General features: G+C 41.5%; 1 protein-coding gene across 5 annotated transcripts in view; it reads right to left on the reverse strand.

Annotated features, from left to right (window-relative positions):
- The window catches only part of tenm2b (teneurin transmembrane protein 2b), a 1,820,998-nt gene that overhangs the window by 246,413 nt on the left and 1,556,220 nt on the right, over window positions 1-18,365 (reverse strand). For all 5 annotated transcript variants that reach the window (XM_051934201.1, XM_051934200.1, XM_051934199.1 and 2 more), the window contains one exon: window positions 14,232-14,432. In XM_051934201.1, coding sequence (XP_051790161.1) covers window positions 14,232-14,432 — 201 coding nt within the window. The remainder of the gene's footprint in view (window positions 1-14,231; window positions 14,433-18,365) is intronic.

An 18,365-nucleotide genomic window follows, 5' to 3' on the forward strand; every position in this document is an offset into this window, starting at 1 on the left:
ATTTAAAATTACAAATCAAACAATTCAGATGTGAGTAAAGTGCGCATTTCAGACTTTCATTTAAGAGGATTTGCAGAGATTTCACTCACACCATGTAGACACAACGTTTTTTTCTACATGGACCCCCAATTCTGGACACTATAATGTTTGGGACAATTGGTGTCACAGGTGTTTGTGATTCCTTGGGTGAGTTTCATTGCTTCATAAAATAACTCAGCTTGCATCTACCCTTTGGAGTTTGTAGTTGCCATTGTTCAACATGAGGACAAGAGCTGCGCCAATGAAAGAAGCCATTATGAGGCTGATTATTGATCACACTATTCTTAGAAATCTCCTTAATCAATGTGTGGGCCTCTCTGGCAGCGTCTTAAATTGGTTTGAATCCTACCTGGCAGGTAGAAAATTCTTTGTTAGTTGTGGTGCTTACAACTCAAAGACACATGATATCCTATATAGTGTTCCACGAGGCTCTATTCTGGGTCCGCGGCTCTTTTCGATTTACATGCTTCCGTTATGTCAGATTATCTCAGGGCATAACGTGAGCTACCACAGCTATGCCGATGACACACAGCTGTATTTATCAATTGCACCTGACGACCCTGACTCTATTGTTTCACTAACACAATGTCTTACTTGTGTTTCTAAATGGATGAATAGTAATTTTCTCAAGCTAAATTAAGAGAAAACAGAAATTTTAGTGATTGGCAATAATGGATATAATGAGGTTATTAGAAACAAACTTAATGCATTAGGATTAAAAGTCAAGACAGAGGTAAAGAATTTAGGGGTAACTGTTGACTGTAACCTGAATTTTAAATCGCATATTAATCAGATCACTTGGACAGCATTTTTTCACTTAAGAAATAAAGCAAAAGTTAGACCTCTTATATCATTGAAAGATGCTGAGAAATTAGTTCACACGTTTGTTTTCAGTCGACTAGATTACTGTAACGCACTCCTCTCAGGACTACCCAAAAAAGACATAAAACGTTTGCAACGAGTGAAGAATGCAGCTGCTAGAATCCGAACTAGGAGAAGAAAATCCAAGCTCATTTCTCCAGTTTTGATGTCACTACACTGGTTACCTGTGTCATTCAGAATTGACTTTAAAATACTGCTTATGGTTTACAAAACCTTAAATAATCTCGCTCCATCTTATATATCGTAATGTCTGACACCTTATATTCCAAATCATAACCTTAGATCTTCAAATGAGTGTCTGCTTAGAATTCCAAGAGCTAAACTTAAAAGAAGTGGTGATGTGGCCTTCTGCTGTTATGCACCTAAGATCTGGAATAGCCTGCCAGTAGGAATTCGCCAGGCTGATACAGTGGAGCACTTTACAAATCTACTAAAAACACATTACTTTAACATGGCTTTCTCATAACTTCAATTTAGTTTAATCCTGATGCTCTGCATATTCAATTAATTATCATTACTATTCATGGTGGCTCCAAAATCCATACTAACCCCTACTCTCTCTTCTGTTTCTTTTCCCGGTTTTCTGTGGTGGCGACCTGCACCACCACCACCACCTAATCAAAGCACCATGATGTTCCTACATTGATGGATTAAAAGCCAGAAGTCTACATGACTATCATCATCAAGTCCTTCCATGAGAACCCTAAAATACAAAGAGGACTGTTCATTTATGTGAGGTAGAATGCCCAGATGGGGCTGGGTGGTCTTGTGGCCTCAGAACCCCTGCAGATTTTATTTTTTTCTCCAGCCGTCTGGAATTTTTTTGTTTTTTTCTGTCCTCCCTGGCCATCGGACCTTACTCTTATTCTATGTTAATTAGTGTTGTTTTATTTTAATTCTTACTTTATCTTTTTTTCTCTTTCTTCATCATGTAAAGCACTTTGAACTACATTATTTGTATGAAAATGTGCTATAGAAATAAATGCTGTTGTTGTTGATAAACAAGAATCAAACCATTGGAGACATCAGTGAAACCTTATGATGACCAAAATCAACTGTCTGGATTATCACACTGGTGGGCTCAGTAATCACAAATGGACTGGTAGGCCAAGGAAGACCTCCACTGCTGACGACAGAAGAAATCCTCACTATAGTAAAGAAAAATCCCCTAAACATCTGTCCAACTGATCAGAAACAGTCTTTGGGGGCAGATATGGATGTGTCAGAGATGACTATCAGCAGAAGACTTCATGAATAGAAATACAGAGGACACGCTGCAAGATGAAAACCACAAAAAACAGGATGGCCAGATGACAATTTGTGACAAAGGACTTCAGAGAGCCTACAGAATTCTGGGAAAAAGGTCTTGTGGACAGATGAGACAAAGATGAACCTGATCAGAGTGACGGCAACAGCAGAGTGAGGAGACCTAAAGGAACTGCCTGAGATCCAAAGCAGAACACCTCATCTGTTGAACATGGCGGTGCTGGGGGTGTTACGGCTTGGGCATGTATGGCTGCCACAGGTCCTGGCACACTTCTCTTCTTTGATGATGGAACTGTTGACAGCAGTGGCACAATGAATTCAGAGGGTAGAGAAACATCTGAACTGCTCAAGTTCCAGTAAAGGGCTCCTAACTCAATGAATGGCACTTCATCCTACAACAACATAATGATCTAAACATACTTCAAAGGTAATGCAGGCATTTTTAAAAGCTAAAAACTGGAAAATCCTGGAATGGCCAAACCACACACCCAATTTTAATCCAACTGAGCAGGCATTCCAAATGCTGAAGAGAAAACTTAACCTTCAAAACAAGCAGGAGCTGAAGATGGCCGCATTAGAGGCTTGGCAGAGCATCACCAGAGAAGACCCTCAGCTCCTGCTGATGTCTATGAATCGCAGACTTCAAGCAGTCAGTGCATGTGAGTGATATGCAACAAAGTTCTAAATATGACGGCTTTAATAGACCTGCCATTACTATATCCAAATATTATGGTGCCTTGAAATGAGGGGACTGTACAGAAAAAAAGTGTTCTCATATCTACACGGTGTGTGTCTTAAAATGAAAGTCTGCAATGTGCTCTGTAATCACATTGGAATTGTTGGATTTGCGATTTTAAACTGTGGAGCAGTTTAGGGGTACACCAAGGAAAAATGTGTCTTTGTCCTAAACATTATGGAGGGCACTGTAATTTTTCAGTTGTTGCAAATTGGTTTGCAAGATTTTACACATTTTTAGAAAAAAAAAGGCACATGCCACCTTGTAAGGTTCCAAGAACCGCTCACGAGCAGCACAAAAATAAGGCATAGTGGGGCAAAATGGGCATGAGGTGGTGCACTAAAAACAGTCATCAGAAAAAAAAAATATGGATTCAGAGAACAATAGACATTGAGAAACAAGAGGGTATTCCAGTAGTAGATGCCACAGGAATTTCAAGATGTAATACTGATGAGTCCACATAACATGCTTAAATATTAAATTTGAAAAGGTGGCAGGTGTGTTCACAGAGAGGAGTGTAACCTAGCAACAGGAGAAGCTGTATGTGGAGCAAAGTGGCATGCAAAGTGGCATTTTTAAAGGCACACTGGCACAACTATCACATAAGAAGTCTTAATATCAGACTGGACTTGTCTCAGCCTCATAGGAGAGAGATTTAGTAAACACGTATGGACGGGAGAGAGCATGGCACCTGCCTTGTCTGATGCTGATAGGATAAACTTCCTTCATGTGCCCTATTAAGTCATGCCATTTTCTAACCTGCTTAATCCAGACCAGGATTGTGGGGGGTACTGAAGCTGAACCCAGCTAGCATAAGTTTCAATGCAAGAACAAACCCTGGATAGAGCGCCAGTCCATTGCAGGGCAAACAAACATCCACAACACCAAACACCCACCTGGGCCAATTCACCAAACATGCATGTGTTTGGACAGTGGGAGGAAACCGGAGAACCTGGAGGAAACCCACACAGAGAAACTCCATGCAAACTCTGGTCTCTTTAATGCCAGGCAGTGGCGCCACCTCTGCATCACTGGGCTGCCTGTACTCTATTAGACATTGTCACACACGTGCACATGGGAGGCAGCTAAAGGGCCTGAATGAGAGTAATTAAAGTATCTATCTATCTATCTATCTATCTATCTATCTATCTATCTATCTATCTATCTATCTATCTATCTATCTATCTATCTATCTATCTATCTATCTATCTATCTATCTATCTATCTATCTATCTATCTATCTATCTATCTATCTATCTATCTATCTATCTATCTATCTATCTATCTATCTATGCCAAACCAGGGGGTGGCGAACTGCACTAACTCTTTCTCTCATTCCTCTGCGGACCAGTTACAGGAAATTCTGCCTGACCTCGATGACGTCACTTCCAGTTCTGGCCTCAATGATGCCACTTCTGCTCCCTGGACACAATGACATCACTTCCGGTTCTGTCCCCAGAGATGACGTCACTTCCACCAGTCTGCCTTTAAACCGCCATTTTTTTTTTTTTGCCAACAGGGCAGTTCTGTACTGGACTCCAACCTGTTCACATCTCTTTTGATTCCTGACTCCATTTTGCAGCCAGGGAATAATATACAGGTGGTTGCCCCAAACCTTTTTGTGACATTGGCATAGTCGGCAGGATGGTGGATTTCCTGAGGAACCAGGACCCCAACCTAATACATATCCAGGTGGGAAAGTACAGTGGCCGAGTTTCCGAGTGGGGACTCTTTGTCGAATCTTTTGTGACAACATTTATTAAGGAAAGACCTGTGTGTGTGTGTATATGTTACGGCCAAAACCCGAAGTTCAGCCAGTTCCCGAATTGACTGGCCATTTCGCATTTTGGCCACGAGGTGTGGCCAAAGTCCGAAGTACTAGAAATGACCGGCATATATGCTATTTTGGCCAGCCATTTCGCGAAGTGGCGAGAACTCCCTGGTCAAAATCCGATGTGCTAATGTAAGACTGTCCGCTCAAGGTGCGAAGATGCTTAAAAATGTTCAGATGCAGATTCAGAAGTGAGTTTTCCATTCTGCACGAGAAACTGCTCAAGGCGGGTCTTGTTTAACGAAGCAGACGCCACTTGAGGCGGCCTTCCCCTCGCCCAAACACTAACCTTAAGGTCAATAAAATAGGTCCCTGATGTTAAGTCACTATTTTATTGCTAAAATGATAACAGAAATGTGAAATCTACTTATATACCTGATCTTAATTATTGTGAAACAACCAAGTGGCGTCCGCTTTCTGAACATGAGCCGCCAAGGCTACACTCAACGCAATTGCACTACTAAGTGCGCAACAAATCGCTGCTCATGCCTTTCTCCTTCCGACTTTGGCCAATCGCCCCATGCCATTTCGCAAACTGGCTGGCCAAATCCCGAAATCGAGGAAAAGATCGGACATTGGCCGGTCAATTTACAGCGACATTGGCCATTTCCCGCTTTGGCCGGACATTTCCCGCTTTGGCCAATTTCGGGTTTTGGCCGTAACATATATATAAGGAGATGTTTGTTCTGCTGACGCTCAACCACAGCCACTAGATGGCGCATGCATGCACCTCACTTCTCACTATGAAAGACCTGTGTGCAGCAAATGCAACGGCGCAACAACAACGTCAGGCCAATGACACAACGTTGAAACGAAGCAAACGTCATGGCTCAACAACATGCAAGTGAAACACCCCAGCAACAGAGGGCAAGGCTTGAAGTTTTCACTAAAAACATTGTCTGTCTGGAGGTATTTTCTCGAGACAAAGATTAGCAGGACTCATATGCCATCTATTCGGCTAGGATATGGCATTGCAAGTGTCCTCTTACGAAAGGCAATGGGATAGCAACCACAGGTGGGGTCACGTCCTCTGCACTGGCTCATTCTTAGGAGTTAGCCGACATTTCTCCAAGTTTGCTAATATAGTAAAACTTCTAGGGCAGGGGTGGGCAAAGTTAGTTCTGGAGGGCTGCAGTGGCTGCAGGTTTTGATTCAACCCAGTTGCTCAATTAGAAAACAATCCTTGCCAATAATTAAATTTCATGGCTTGTTAGTGCTTTAACTCTGCCATATCAGGCCATTCTCATATCCTAGATTTTTTGTTTCCTTTCTAAGGATATCATCCAAATGATTTGAAGTCTAAAATGGAGGAGTGATTCTCAGTCCTTCACTTTTTTCTTTTCACTTTTCTTCCAAGTATTTAATTAAACCCAATAGTGCACGACAAATACACACGGGCGTAAATGGAAGTAAGCTAAATGGAGAACTGCTGCTTTCCTTTGTCATCTGCATCTAATTGCTAATAAGGAGCAATTAAAAACCGAGAATACAGCTGTTTAAGACTAAAATAAGCAATAAGCGTTCAAAATATTAACGAGCGAGACCACTAAAGTGAAGCAGAAGTGTTACTTGAGCAATAAGTGCTTCTTATTAAGCAACTGGGTTAGAACAAAAACCTGCAGCCACTGCAGCCCTTCAGGAACGACTTTGTCCACCCCTGTCCTAGGGGGGTCTTCAGGTTGTTTTCTGTCCTGAAGACCACAGGCAACTAGTTCTGTTATATAAAATTAAACAAAGCTGCATGGTTCTTGCAATTCAAGCCGATGCCTGGCCATGTCCAATACAGATAGGGTAGGCTCCTTTCAAGTGTCCTATTAAGTTATATAAACTTATATGAAACCCTCAATGAACGGTCATCTTGTCTTGCTAGGCTCCAGGTCCCACAACTGTGAATTTCTCATCATATATGGATATTCTATTATATGCAGTCAGGAAGGACGCCAGCTCCTTGTCACTCCAATTTCAAATTGTTGAATATAAACTGCTCAAAAAAATTAAAGGAACACTTTTTAATCATCAGGCTGTGGGGAGCGGGGCAGGGCCCTCCTCACTCACGCGTCTGCCTCGGGGCGTAACCTTAACTCTGCTTAGTTAGAGAACAAGAGAACTACTTAACAGATTTAGACCTTAGATCTTTTTTTTCTGTAATTTGCTTGAACATTCCGGTTGATTTTGCGACTTCTCTCATCACGCTAAGAATCATAGTTCGCTTGCAGGGGTGATATATTTGCACTAATCCGAGACAGAGGCTGTGGGATGAGGGGAGGAGGAAGAGTGACATCAGGAGTGGGGAGCTGGGCGGGGCCCTCCTCACTGTCCTGTTTCACTAATACGTGGGTGAAGCCACAGGGGACAGCTAGTATATATACATATATATATATATTATAACGGGTGGCCGGGTCCCAAGCCAGGGCGGGACGCCCCTGCTGCATATGTTACCAATACTGATGCTCTGTGTAAGAAAGGACAGAGCCGACTATACTTCCTTAGAAGGCTGGCATCCCTCAACATCTGCAATAAGATGCTGCAGATGTTCTATCAGACGGTTGTGGCGAGTGCCCTCTTCTACGCAGTGGTGTGCTGGGGAGGCAGCATAAAGAAGAAGGATGCCTCACGCCTGGACAAACTGGTGAGGAAGGCGGGCTCTATTGTTGGCATGGAGCTGGACAGTTTGACATCTGTGGCAGAGCGACGGGCGCTCAGCAGACTCCTGTCAATTATGGAGAATCCACTGCATCCACTGAACAGGATCATCTCCAGACAGAAGAGCAGCTTCAGCGACAGACTGTTGTCACCATCCTGCTCCACTGACAGACTGAGGAGATCGTTCCTCCGCCATACTATGCGACTCTTCAACTCCACCTGGGGGGTAAACGTTAACATTATACAAAGTTATTGTCTGTTTTTACCTGCATTGTTATCACTCTTTAATTTAATATTGTTTTTTATTAGTATGCTGCTGCTGGAGCATGTGAATTTCCTCTTGGGATTAATAAAGTATCTATCTATCTATCTATCTATCTATCTATCTATCTATCTATCTATCTATCTATCTATCTATCTATCTATCTATCTATCTATCTATCTATCTATCTATCTATCATATAATGCCTTTCATTATCTATCTATCTATCTATCTTCTGGGGGAGTAGCCATGGGATCCTCAGTACCTCCCCTGGGACGCTTGGTGGCAGCATCCCTGGGTGACGCTGGTGCCTCAGTTTCCCGCAGGGCTCCATGGGAGATGGAGTTCTCCACAACCCTGTGGGGATCTGGGGTGGCCAATAGGGTGTGCTGCATGGATCCTGGACCCTTTATGGCCATCTCTACAGCCCTGCCCAGAGGTGCAACTAGCCACAGGTGATCAAGCACCTGGAGCACTTTGGATGGGCTATAAAAGGGCCAGCATCCACCACTCATGAGCCAGAATCGGGAGGAAGAGGACGAAGTTGCCTGGGAGGAGTGGTGGTGCCAAGGTGGAGAGAAAAGTGTTTGTGTGTTGGCTAAGTGCTTGATTTGGGACTGTATTGTGGCTGGAGGGATTACGGGGAAGACATGCCCTCCACCTGAAGAAAAATAAAAAGTCTTGTTATTTTACACGTGCCTCTGCGTCAGTCTGTGCCGGGTCGGGCACAATTTAGCGCCTTTATCACTATATATATATATATATATATATATATATATATATATATATATATATATATATATATATCTGTATATATATACTGTATATATATACTGTATATAATATTTGTATTGGTGTATTTATGGAAGCTGTTCAGCATTTTGTTCAACTCCTGTTTTTAAATGGGTTCTATAAATAAAACTGACTTGACTATATAAAACAAGTTATCTATTAACAGGCTTTTATTCGGATTCCTTTATGTATTTTGTACCACTGTTATTTTTCTGGTGAAGCAGTATGTGTTGCCTGAAACATGTTGCCTTTTGTTTAGACATAAAACTCTGCAGTCTAAAATAACAAAACTACTACTACTACTGCCACTGCCAAAAGCAATTTCATGGTACACAGCAATAAACAAACCCTTATGTTATAAATGGCAGCACGGTGCAATGGCACGGTCAGCCCTGCTTTATTTCCGCTCAGGCAGACTGCAGCTCACTTATGGCCTCTGTCAAGTCTGGATGTTCCCCTCATGTCCAAATTCTCCAGTTTTTCACCCACATACCAAAATATGTGCATATTAAACCAGGCCTTGGGGTTTTGTTCCGAAGAAAGTCTTGTTTTAATTGAACTCCTAGCCTAATTAAGCAAAACTCTTATTTCCCAGTTTCAGTGTTTTGGGATCAATGCAGAAATTACAAAACTTAATTTGGTAAATTTTAATTAGAATGTGTCAGCCATTTAGGTATGGTACATGGGGATAACTTAAGTGTTTTTTTACTTTGTTCTTAAGAGTTTCATCACCATTTGCATTCTGCTCTTCTATTTACTTTTGAAGATGTCAGTTGGGCTGATGCAGAGGCAGTCGAAGACTTTCAGCATTCAGTGTCATCTCCCTGGGTGTCTGCTCTGCTCGTTGTTATTTGGATACCATTAAGGGACCAAACTATAGACCCTCACTGAGCAAATGATTAGGAACACCTGTACACCTGCTTATCCATGCAATTATCTAATCAGCCAATCACATGACAGCAGCAAAATATATAAAATCCTGCAGATGCAGGTCAGGAGCTTCAGGTAATGTTCATATCAAACACCAGAATGGGGAAACAATGTGATCTCAGTGATGGGGACTGTGGCCTGTTTGTTGGTGCCAGACAGGCTGGTTTGAGTTGGACTCAAACAAAAATTCCCATATTAAACACAGTAATAACCTTCTTTTGCTTAGATAGATAGATAGATAGATAGATAGATAGATAGATAGATAGATAGATAGATAGATAGATAGATAGATAGATAGATAGATAGATAGATAGATAGATAGATAGATAGATAGATAGATAGATGTGAAAGGCACTATATAATAGATAGATAGATAGATCTACCTATCATCATATTGGTTTGCTTTTCACTTGTCCCACCAACTTTAATGTCTGTATTAAGGATATAACAGTTTGAACATTTGAAGTTCAGATCGTAGAAAGATGCATAAACAATATTAACGCAAGACCCCCTCTTTCTCACTTGAATTTGCCATCACAAGTATTACCCTTTGGCACAGCCCTTCTCTTGATCAGTTTATACAAGCCTCCACACCATCATGTATACTTAAAATGATTTCAGAACATGGTCTTGTTATCTGACATCACAAGCTGCTGCTATATATTAGCATTTCTCTTAAAGAAACAAAATTGAGGTGTTAGGCAAAGTTAAGCTCGGCAGAAAAACAAACAACAAAGCTGAGAAAGAAAAAAACATGTAGAGGAAATTATTAACAGATGAAAAAGCATCATAGTTATTTTACATAAGACTCCAACACAAAAATCTCAAAAATTACTTTCACAATTGACAGGTTTGCCTGCCCGACTTGCATGGGGGGCTACACTGGAAGCCAAAAGGACAAAGGCTAAATGGGAGCCATCAAAATAAAGACAAATCCAGGCCTCTGACTGCCATCATAGATATAAGAAGGGCTGTTCCTGCATTCACGTGCTCTCGTGCAGACGGTAAGACTGAGTCATCGATGTGAATGCTCAACGAACTTGGAATTACAACTCTGATGATTCGGACAAAACAAAGCTACCAAAATCGTCTGAGTTGTGACAGAACGCTCACCTTTCACCTTAGTCATTTGTTTAAGATAAAACATATAACCTGGTGAGCACAAAACAGGGTTGCCAACTGTCCTGTAAAATTCAGACTCATCGAGTAATTGGAAAGTAAAAGACGAGTTCTGTATTGAACTGATAGTGAGTATGATTTGTTCTGTATTTTCGTACACATGACACTTTATAAGGCTCACATGAAATACCTGAAGGGAGACCCATGTATAGCCTTTCAATCCAGCCATATGTATTAGAGCATCAAGTCCTTGCTGGGGTATTGTTCCTTATTTCTCCACATTAAAAGTGGCAACCATAGCCTAAAAATGCCATTTTTTGTTCGAAATGCACTTGGTGGTACATATTGAGTACATTTATTTTGCTTGATATTTACGCACAAATTTGAGTTTATCTTTACATTTGTTTTTTTTTTTTTTGCAGCCCTAGTACCAAATCAATAGCATTTTTCCAAACAGTCCGACCAGAAACAGGCGTGAACTCAATGAAGCAGGAAGGTGAAGCGTCACAACTCGGAGAGCACGTGAAGGCAGCATGTCACAGGAGTAGGGGAGGGTGCCATATATGTGAAAGGCATTCTTCTACAGCAGGGGTCTCCAACTCCAGTCCTGGAGGGCCGCAGTTGGCTGCAGGTTTTCATTCTAACCCTTTTCTTAATTGGTGACCTGTTTTTGCTGCCAATTAACTCCTTTCATTTTAATTGACTTCTTTGTTTAAGATTTGTTCCCCTGAATTGCTTCACTTCCTTCCTAAAATGGCACCCAAATGTGAAGAGCGTTAGCCAGCAGAAGACCAACTACAGTGCATCCGGAAAGTATTCACAGCGCATCACTTTTTCCACATTTTGTTATGTTACAGCCTTATTCCAAAATGGATTAAATTCATTTTTTTCCTCAGAATTCTACACACAACAACCCATAATGACAACGTGAAAAAAGTTTACTTGAGATTTTTGCGAATTTATTAAAAATAAAAAAATTGAGAAAGCACATGTACATAAGTATTCACAGCCTTTGCTGTGAAGCTCGAAATTGAGCTCAGGTGCATCCTGTTTCCCCTGATCATCCTTGAGATGTTTCTGCAGCTTCATTGGAGTCCACCTGTGGTAAATTCAGTTGACTGGACATGATTTGGAAAGGCACACACCTGTCTAGAGAAGGTCCCACAGTTGACAGTTCATGTCAGAGCACAAACCAAGCATGAAGTCAAAGGAATTGTCTGTAGACCTCCGAGACAGGATTGTCTCGAGGCACAAATCTGGGGAAGGTTACAGAAAAATTTCTGCTACTTTGAAGGTCCCAATGAGCACAGTGGCCTCCATCATCTGTAAGTGAAAGAAGTTTGAAACCACCAGGACTCTTCCTAGAGCTGGCCGGCCATCTAAACTGAGCGATCGGGGGAGAAGGGCCTTAGTCAGGGAGGTGACCAAGAACCCGATGGTCACTCTGTCAGAGCTCCAGAGGTCCTCTGTGAAGAGAGGAGAACCTTGCAGAAGGACAACCATCTCTGCAGCAATCCACCAATCAGGCCTGTATGACAGAGTGGCCAGACGGAAGCCACTCCTTAGTAAAAGGCACATGGCAGCCTGCCTGGAGTTTGCCAAAAGGCACCTGAAGGACTCTCAGACCATGAGAAAGAAAATTCTCTGGTCTGATGAGACAAAGATTGAACTCTTTGGTGTGAATGCCAGGCGTCACGTTTAGAGGAAACCAGGCACCGCTCATCACCAGGCCAATACCATTCCTACAGTGAAGCATGGTGGTGGCAGCATCATGCTGTGGGGATGTTTTTCAGCGGCAGGAACTGGGAGACTAGTCAGGATAAAGGGAAAGATGACTGCAGCAATGTACAGAGACATCCTGGATGAAAACCTGCTCCAGAGTGCTCTTGACCTCAGACTGGGGCGACGGTTCATCTTTCAGCAGGACAACGACCCTAAGCACACAGTCAAGATATCAAAGGAGTGGCTTCAGGACAACTCTGTGAATGTCCTTGAGTGGCCCAGCCAGAGCCCAGACTTGAATCTGATCGAAAATCTCTGGAGAGATCTTAAAATGGCTGTGCACCGACGCTTCCCATCCAACCTGATGGAGCTTGAGAGGTGCTGCAAAGAGGAATGGGCGAAACTGGCCAAGGATATGTGTGCCAAGCTTGTGGCATCATATTCAAAAAGACTTGAGGCTGTAATTGCTGCCAAAGGTGCATCGACAAAGTATCGAGCAAAGGCTGTGAATACTTATGTACATGGGATTTCTCAGTTTTTTTATTTTTAATAAATTTGCAAAAACCTCAAGTAAACTTTTTTCATGTTGTCATTATGGGGTGTTGTGTGTAGAATTCTGAGGAAAAAAATGAATTTAATCCATTTTGGAATAAGGCTGTAACATAACAAAATGTGGAAAAAGTGATGCGCTGGGAATACTTTCCGGATGCACTGTAAGTCAGGGCCTCAAACTCCAACCAATTTCACTCCAACTAGTTGCTTAATTAGGCGCTGATTCTTATTATTAATTAAACCCATTCTTTAATTCCATGGCTTGGTGCTGCTCTCATTGTGCAATAGCATACAATTCTGAAATTGTTCATTTTCACTTTTCAAAGAGCTCTGGCCAAATGTTATGGGGGACCTCAGCAGATCAACATTGTCTCTTTATTTTCAGATATCGTATGATGGTCACAGTTTGCTGGTCCTGTTTTGGCTCATTTTGTATCTCATTATTGTTTGGCTGCTAATTAAGGAAAGAGAAATGATGAAGGGGTTTGAGTCTTCAAGAGCAAGTCAATTAAAATTAATTTAAAAGAAGTTAATTAGCAGAAAAAAACAGGTCATTAATTAAGAAAAGGGTCAGAATGAAAACCTGCAGCCGCTGTGGCCCTCATGTAATGGAGTTGGGGACCCCGGTTCTACAGCAATATAATATAATAGAATATCTTTACTGTCATTGCATTGAGAACAATACAACAAAATTTAAACAGTGGGGTTATGGGAAAACTTAAATGGAGGTGCTGAGGACTCAGCAGATAGCAGCAAAAGACATTCACGTGGGGCGGGTTAGGCTCAAAAAATGGGCTTGGGTGTGAATTGCAGGTGCTACTAGAGGACAATACAGCCTAGCAGCATTCAGATTCATAAACCATAGAGTGATTTCTGGGATGAAATCTAAGGTGGTGGAGCATTATAAGGCTAGCAAGTAACAGCGTCTAGAGAGGGTAGCTGTGGAAGTGGCACATTTACTTTGGCAAGCTGGCAAAGAGGCCAGGCGTGTGTGCTGGGAGACGAGGAGGAGAGACTGAGCTGTGGTGCTTGAAAGACTCCAACTGACTCTGCAGATCTATAAAAGGTGGACAACAGGCTTTACGTTGTGATTTATTCAGCAGATACACTAACTGTGTCCTCGCTGTAATTAAAACTCCTTGTTCCCTTTGGAGGTAACAGGCACCCTTTAACACTTTGTGAATCTGAGGATGCCTTGCTACAATACACAACAAAACGTACTCAAGGAGTGAAGACTGCTCATCAAAAACAATAATAGGTTATCAAAACAGAAAGAAAGGAAACTTTCCATTATTTTATAATATAAAATGAAGTTAGATCTGAAAAATAGTCGGCCATGACAAAACATAGAAACAAATCACACCAAGATTAATTAATACATAAGAAACAAATCAGACATAGTTTGATACTTGGTCATTTAAAAGTTACTGTGAGGCCAAAGCAGGCTGCACACTTACCCACAGAGCAGTCAGGCCCCATCCAGTTTGGGTCGCAGCTGCAGAGTCCCGTGTCAGGAATGAAAGTCCCATGACCATTGCACTGATCGGGGCACTGAGCCCTGGGCAGTTCGCAGTTAAGACCACCCCAGCCGGGGCTGCAGTGACACTCTCCATTTACGCACACGCCATGGTTTGAGCACGTAGGGTCCAAGCAGTCCACTAGATCAATAATTTAATACAGGAGAGGAAGGGAAGAAATAAATTAATATGTAATAATAATACATTTGATTTATATAGCACCTTTCCCAAGTTCAAAGTGCTTTACAGAAATTCAGGGAAAATAACAGGATGCATATAACATTAGATACATATAACATTCACATAAATCACTAAACAAAGGATATACAAGCATTAAAATCAAATAAAAGACAATAAACCAGTATAAAATATAAAAATACTAAATACCACAAATAAAAAACATAATCTGTGACACAAACACAAATCATCCTGAGCAAGTGGACAGAAAAGGTCAACTGATAAAAAAGGGTCAGAATGCCACAGAAAGTTAAATGCTTTCCTGAACAAATGAGTTTTAAGTCATTAAAAAAAATGACACAATTTGAAATATATTTAAGTAAAAGCTTTAAGTGACTCATAGCTTTAGAAATGGTTCTCAGCCCCTGACCCTGACTGATGCCTCACCACAATCTGACTGCAGAAATCTACAGAGAGTTTCTTGGATTTCACGGCTTGGTTTTTATCCTGAAGTGCAATGTGAATCGTAGGACCTGAAATACACAGGAACATGTGTGCCTTTCTAAATCAGTGTGCCACAAGTGGACTCCAGTCAAGTTCTGGACACATACATCTAAAGGAGGATTAAAGCACACAGGATGAACCTGACAACAATGTGGAGTGCCAGAGCAAAGGGACTGAATACTAATAGGAATGAGAGTTCAGGTTTTGATTTTTAATCAATTGGTAAACCTGACTGAAAACATGTTTTGACTTTGAAAATGATGGGTTACTGAGTGTCAAAAATGTCAAATTTATCAATTTAAAATAAACACAGTGATAGATAGATAGATAGATAGATAGATAGATAGATAGATAGATAGATAGATAGATAGATAGATAGATAGATAGATAGATAGATAGATAGATAGTGTGGCGAGCGGCTGGGGGCTATGGGGACCACGGGAAAGGAGCATGGAAGCTCAACCCTATAGGGGCCCGTGGTCACCGCCTGGGGGCGCCCAGATGCCTGGAGAGCCCTGGCCCGCAACACTTCCGCCATACCCGGAAGTGCTAGGGGGACGAAGACCAGGGACACCCAGAGTGCTTCCGGGTGCACAGGGAGTGCCGGAAGAGGCTCGCTGGGAAGCACCTGGAGCACATCCGGATGGGGAAAAAAGGGGCCGCCTCCCTCCATTCGATGGCTGGAGTCGGTAGGAAGAGGACAGAGCTCAGTGGAGAGGAGTAGAGGCGGTCAGGAGAAGAGAGGCATTGTAAAGACGCCAGGACTTGACAGGTGATTGGTGCTGGGGCATTGGGTTGTGTGCACTGTAAATATGAAATTGTATAATAAACGTGTGTTGGTGTTTGAACCTTTGGTGTCCGCCTGTCTTTACCCAGGCCAGTCCCCACACACTATAAGGCAATAGATAGATAGATAGATAGATAGATAGATAGATAGATAGATAGATAGATAGATAGATAGATAGATAGATAGATAGATAGATAGATAGATAGATAGATAGATAGATAGATGAGAAATGCACTATAAAATAGATAGAGATATCAATGTTAAAAGCATAATAGATAGCCTTGTGCCCTGTGTTGGCTGGGATTGGCTCCAGCAGACCCCCGTGACCCTGTGTTTGGATTCAGCGGGTTGGAAAATGGATGGATGGATGGATGGAAAATAGATAGATAGATAGATAGATAGATAGATAGATAGATAGATAGATAGATAGATAGATAGATAGATAGATAGATAGATAGAACAAACTTTATCATTGTGCAGAAAGACAAATGTATCAATTTCAAATGAAATCTACAACATAATAAAGTATGCAGACAGTGAAGGGGTCTCAATATTTTCTGAATCCCCTGCACATGAGGGGAGGCTCATTTCTGCCTTTTAATTAATGACTTTGGTTAATGAGTTTCCTCATTCCTGATTTTATTCTGATCACTCAGAAAGTAGGCTGAGGCCCAAATCGATGAATAGGACCCCTACAGAGGGCCATGTGAAGAGTGGCAGCCTTTGGAAGGGGTGTTCTAATTTAAATTGATTATCTGAGACCCCCAATGAGTTGCTCCAAAATTAAACATACCTGCTAAACACAAATCCCAAACAAACAGGACTTGTGCACCACATAAATCTAGTGTCTTCATTCTTATATAGTACTTAAATTTATATTTGATTTTTTTGTTAATAAGACTAATTAATCACCTGTCTGTGACTAACATAAAGTTACCCTTTGTAAGTCACTTTGAAAAGAATTCTAAAAATGCTCCACCTCGCCATACCATACCAATGCCAATTACCAAACAGCACGTACCCATGGCCATTCTATTGCACAGTAAAGGGGTCTTGATATACAGTTTCATGTGTGCCTGCTATATGTGCGCACCACAAAGCAGATTATTTGATAATGTGCATTTTCCACTTAGGTCTTGGGAAGCTAATCGGTTCCTGTAGGCCAAACACTGAAATGTTCATTTGTAATACAAAGCTCCCTCTTATGAGGCAACCATGCATTGAAAGGTTAAAGGTAGGAAGATCGCCATATTGTTTAGTAAGTCAAGCTGACTTCAACTGAAGTTGGTTGGGTCAGATGAAAGCCACCTGTTAGAAAGGTCCCAAGTTGAGTTTGGGAAAATGTGCTTTGGTTGTAGAATTAGCACCTGGCAGGAATTGAGAAAAGCTGACTGAGCCCCACTCAGCAGCAACACAGGGTTATGAAACTGACTTTTTTCCAGAATGGCCACGTGCAGTGGAAGGCATTGTCACAGTAATTATTAACCATAAACTTTTTCCGTGCAGAAGAAGCACAATGGCAAACTGGAAAAAATAAAAGGGAAAAAGAAAATCCAATGCAGAAAACCCACCATCCTTAATTCAGGAGTGTGTCGTGTGTATTCTACATGAAACCAGGGCACCTACAGTACGTCTGCTTAATGTCATTGTTCTCAGTAAATGAAATCCCACTGCTAACACATATGGAAATAAAATTGAGTTTATGCTTGGGGTCCTAAGGGGTTTTGCAGACCCCCTCTATACAACATCCTCAAGATCAAACCATATCTGACAGAGTATGTGGCACAACTCCTGGTCTGAGCTTTGCTCAAGTTCAACCACTTTATTGACATTGTGTAACACAATGAAAGAACAGAATACAAATAATGCAGTAATTTAAAAACTGAGTTCAAGTTAAAAAAAAGGAAAAAATAGAATAGTCCTACAAAATACAGTCATATGAAAAAGTTTGGGAACCCCTCTTAATTCTTTGGATTTTTGTTCATCATTGGCTGAGCTTTCAAAGTAGCAACTTCCTTTTAATATATGACATGCCTTATGGAGACAGTAGTATTTCAGCAGTGACATTAAGTTTATTGGATTAACAGAAAATATGCAATATGCATCATAACAAAATTAGACAGGTGCATAAATTTCGGCACCCCAACAGAGATATGACATCAGTACTTAGTTGAGCCTCCTTTTGTAAATCTAACAGCCTCTAGACGCTGTCCTCCTATAGCCTCTGGATTCTGGATGGAGGTATTTCTCACCATTCTTCCATACCAAATCTCTCCAGTTCAGTTCAATTTGATGGCTGCCGAGCATGGACAGCCTGCTTCAAATCATTCCATAGATTTTCGATGATATTCAAGTCAAGGGGACTGTGACGGCCATTCCAGAACATTGTACTTCTCCCTCTGTATGAATGCCTTTATAGATTTCGTTGCCATTGTCTTGTTGGAATATCCAACCCCTGCGTAACTTCAACTTTGTGACTGATGCTTGAACATTATCCTGAAGAATTTGTTGATATTGGGTTGAATTCATCCGACCCTCGACTTTAACAAGGTCCCCAGTCCCTGAACTAGCCACACAGCCCCACAGCATGATGGAACCTCCATCAA

This window comes from Erpetoichthys calabaricus, chromosome 11, assembly GCF_900747795.2.
Source record: "Erpetoichthys calabaricus chromosome 11, fErpCal1.3, whole genome shotgun sequence".
Lineage (NCBI taxonomy): Eukaryota > Metazoa > Chordata > Cladistia > Polypteriformes > Polypteridae > Erpetoichthys > Erpetoichthys calabaricus.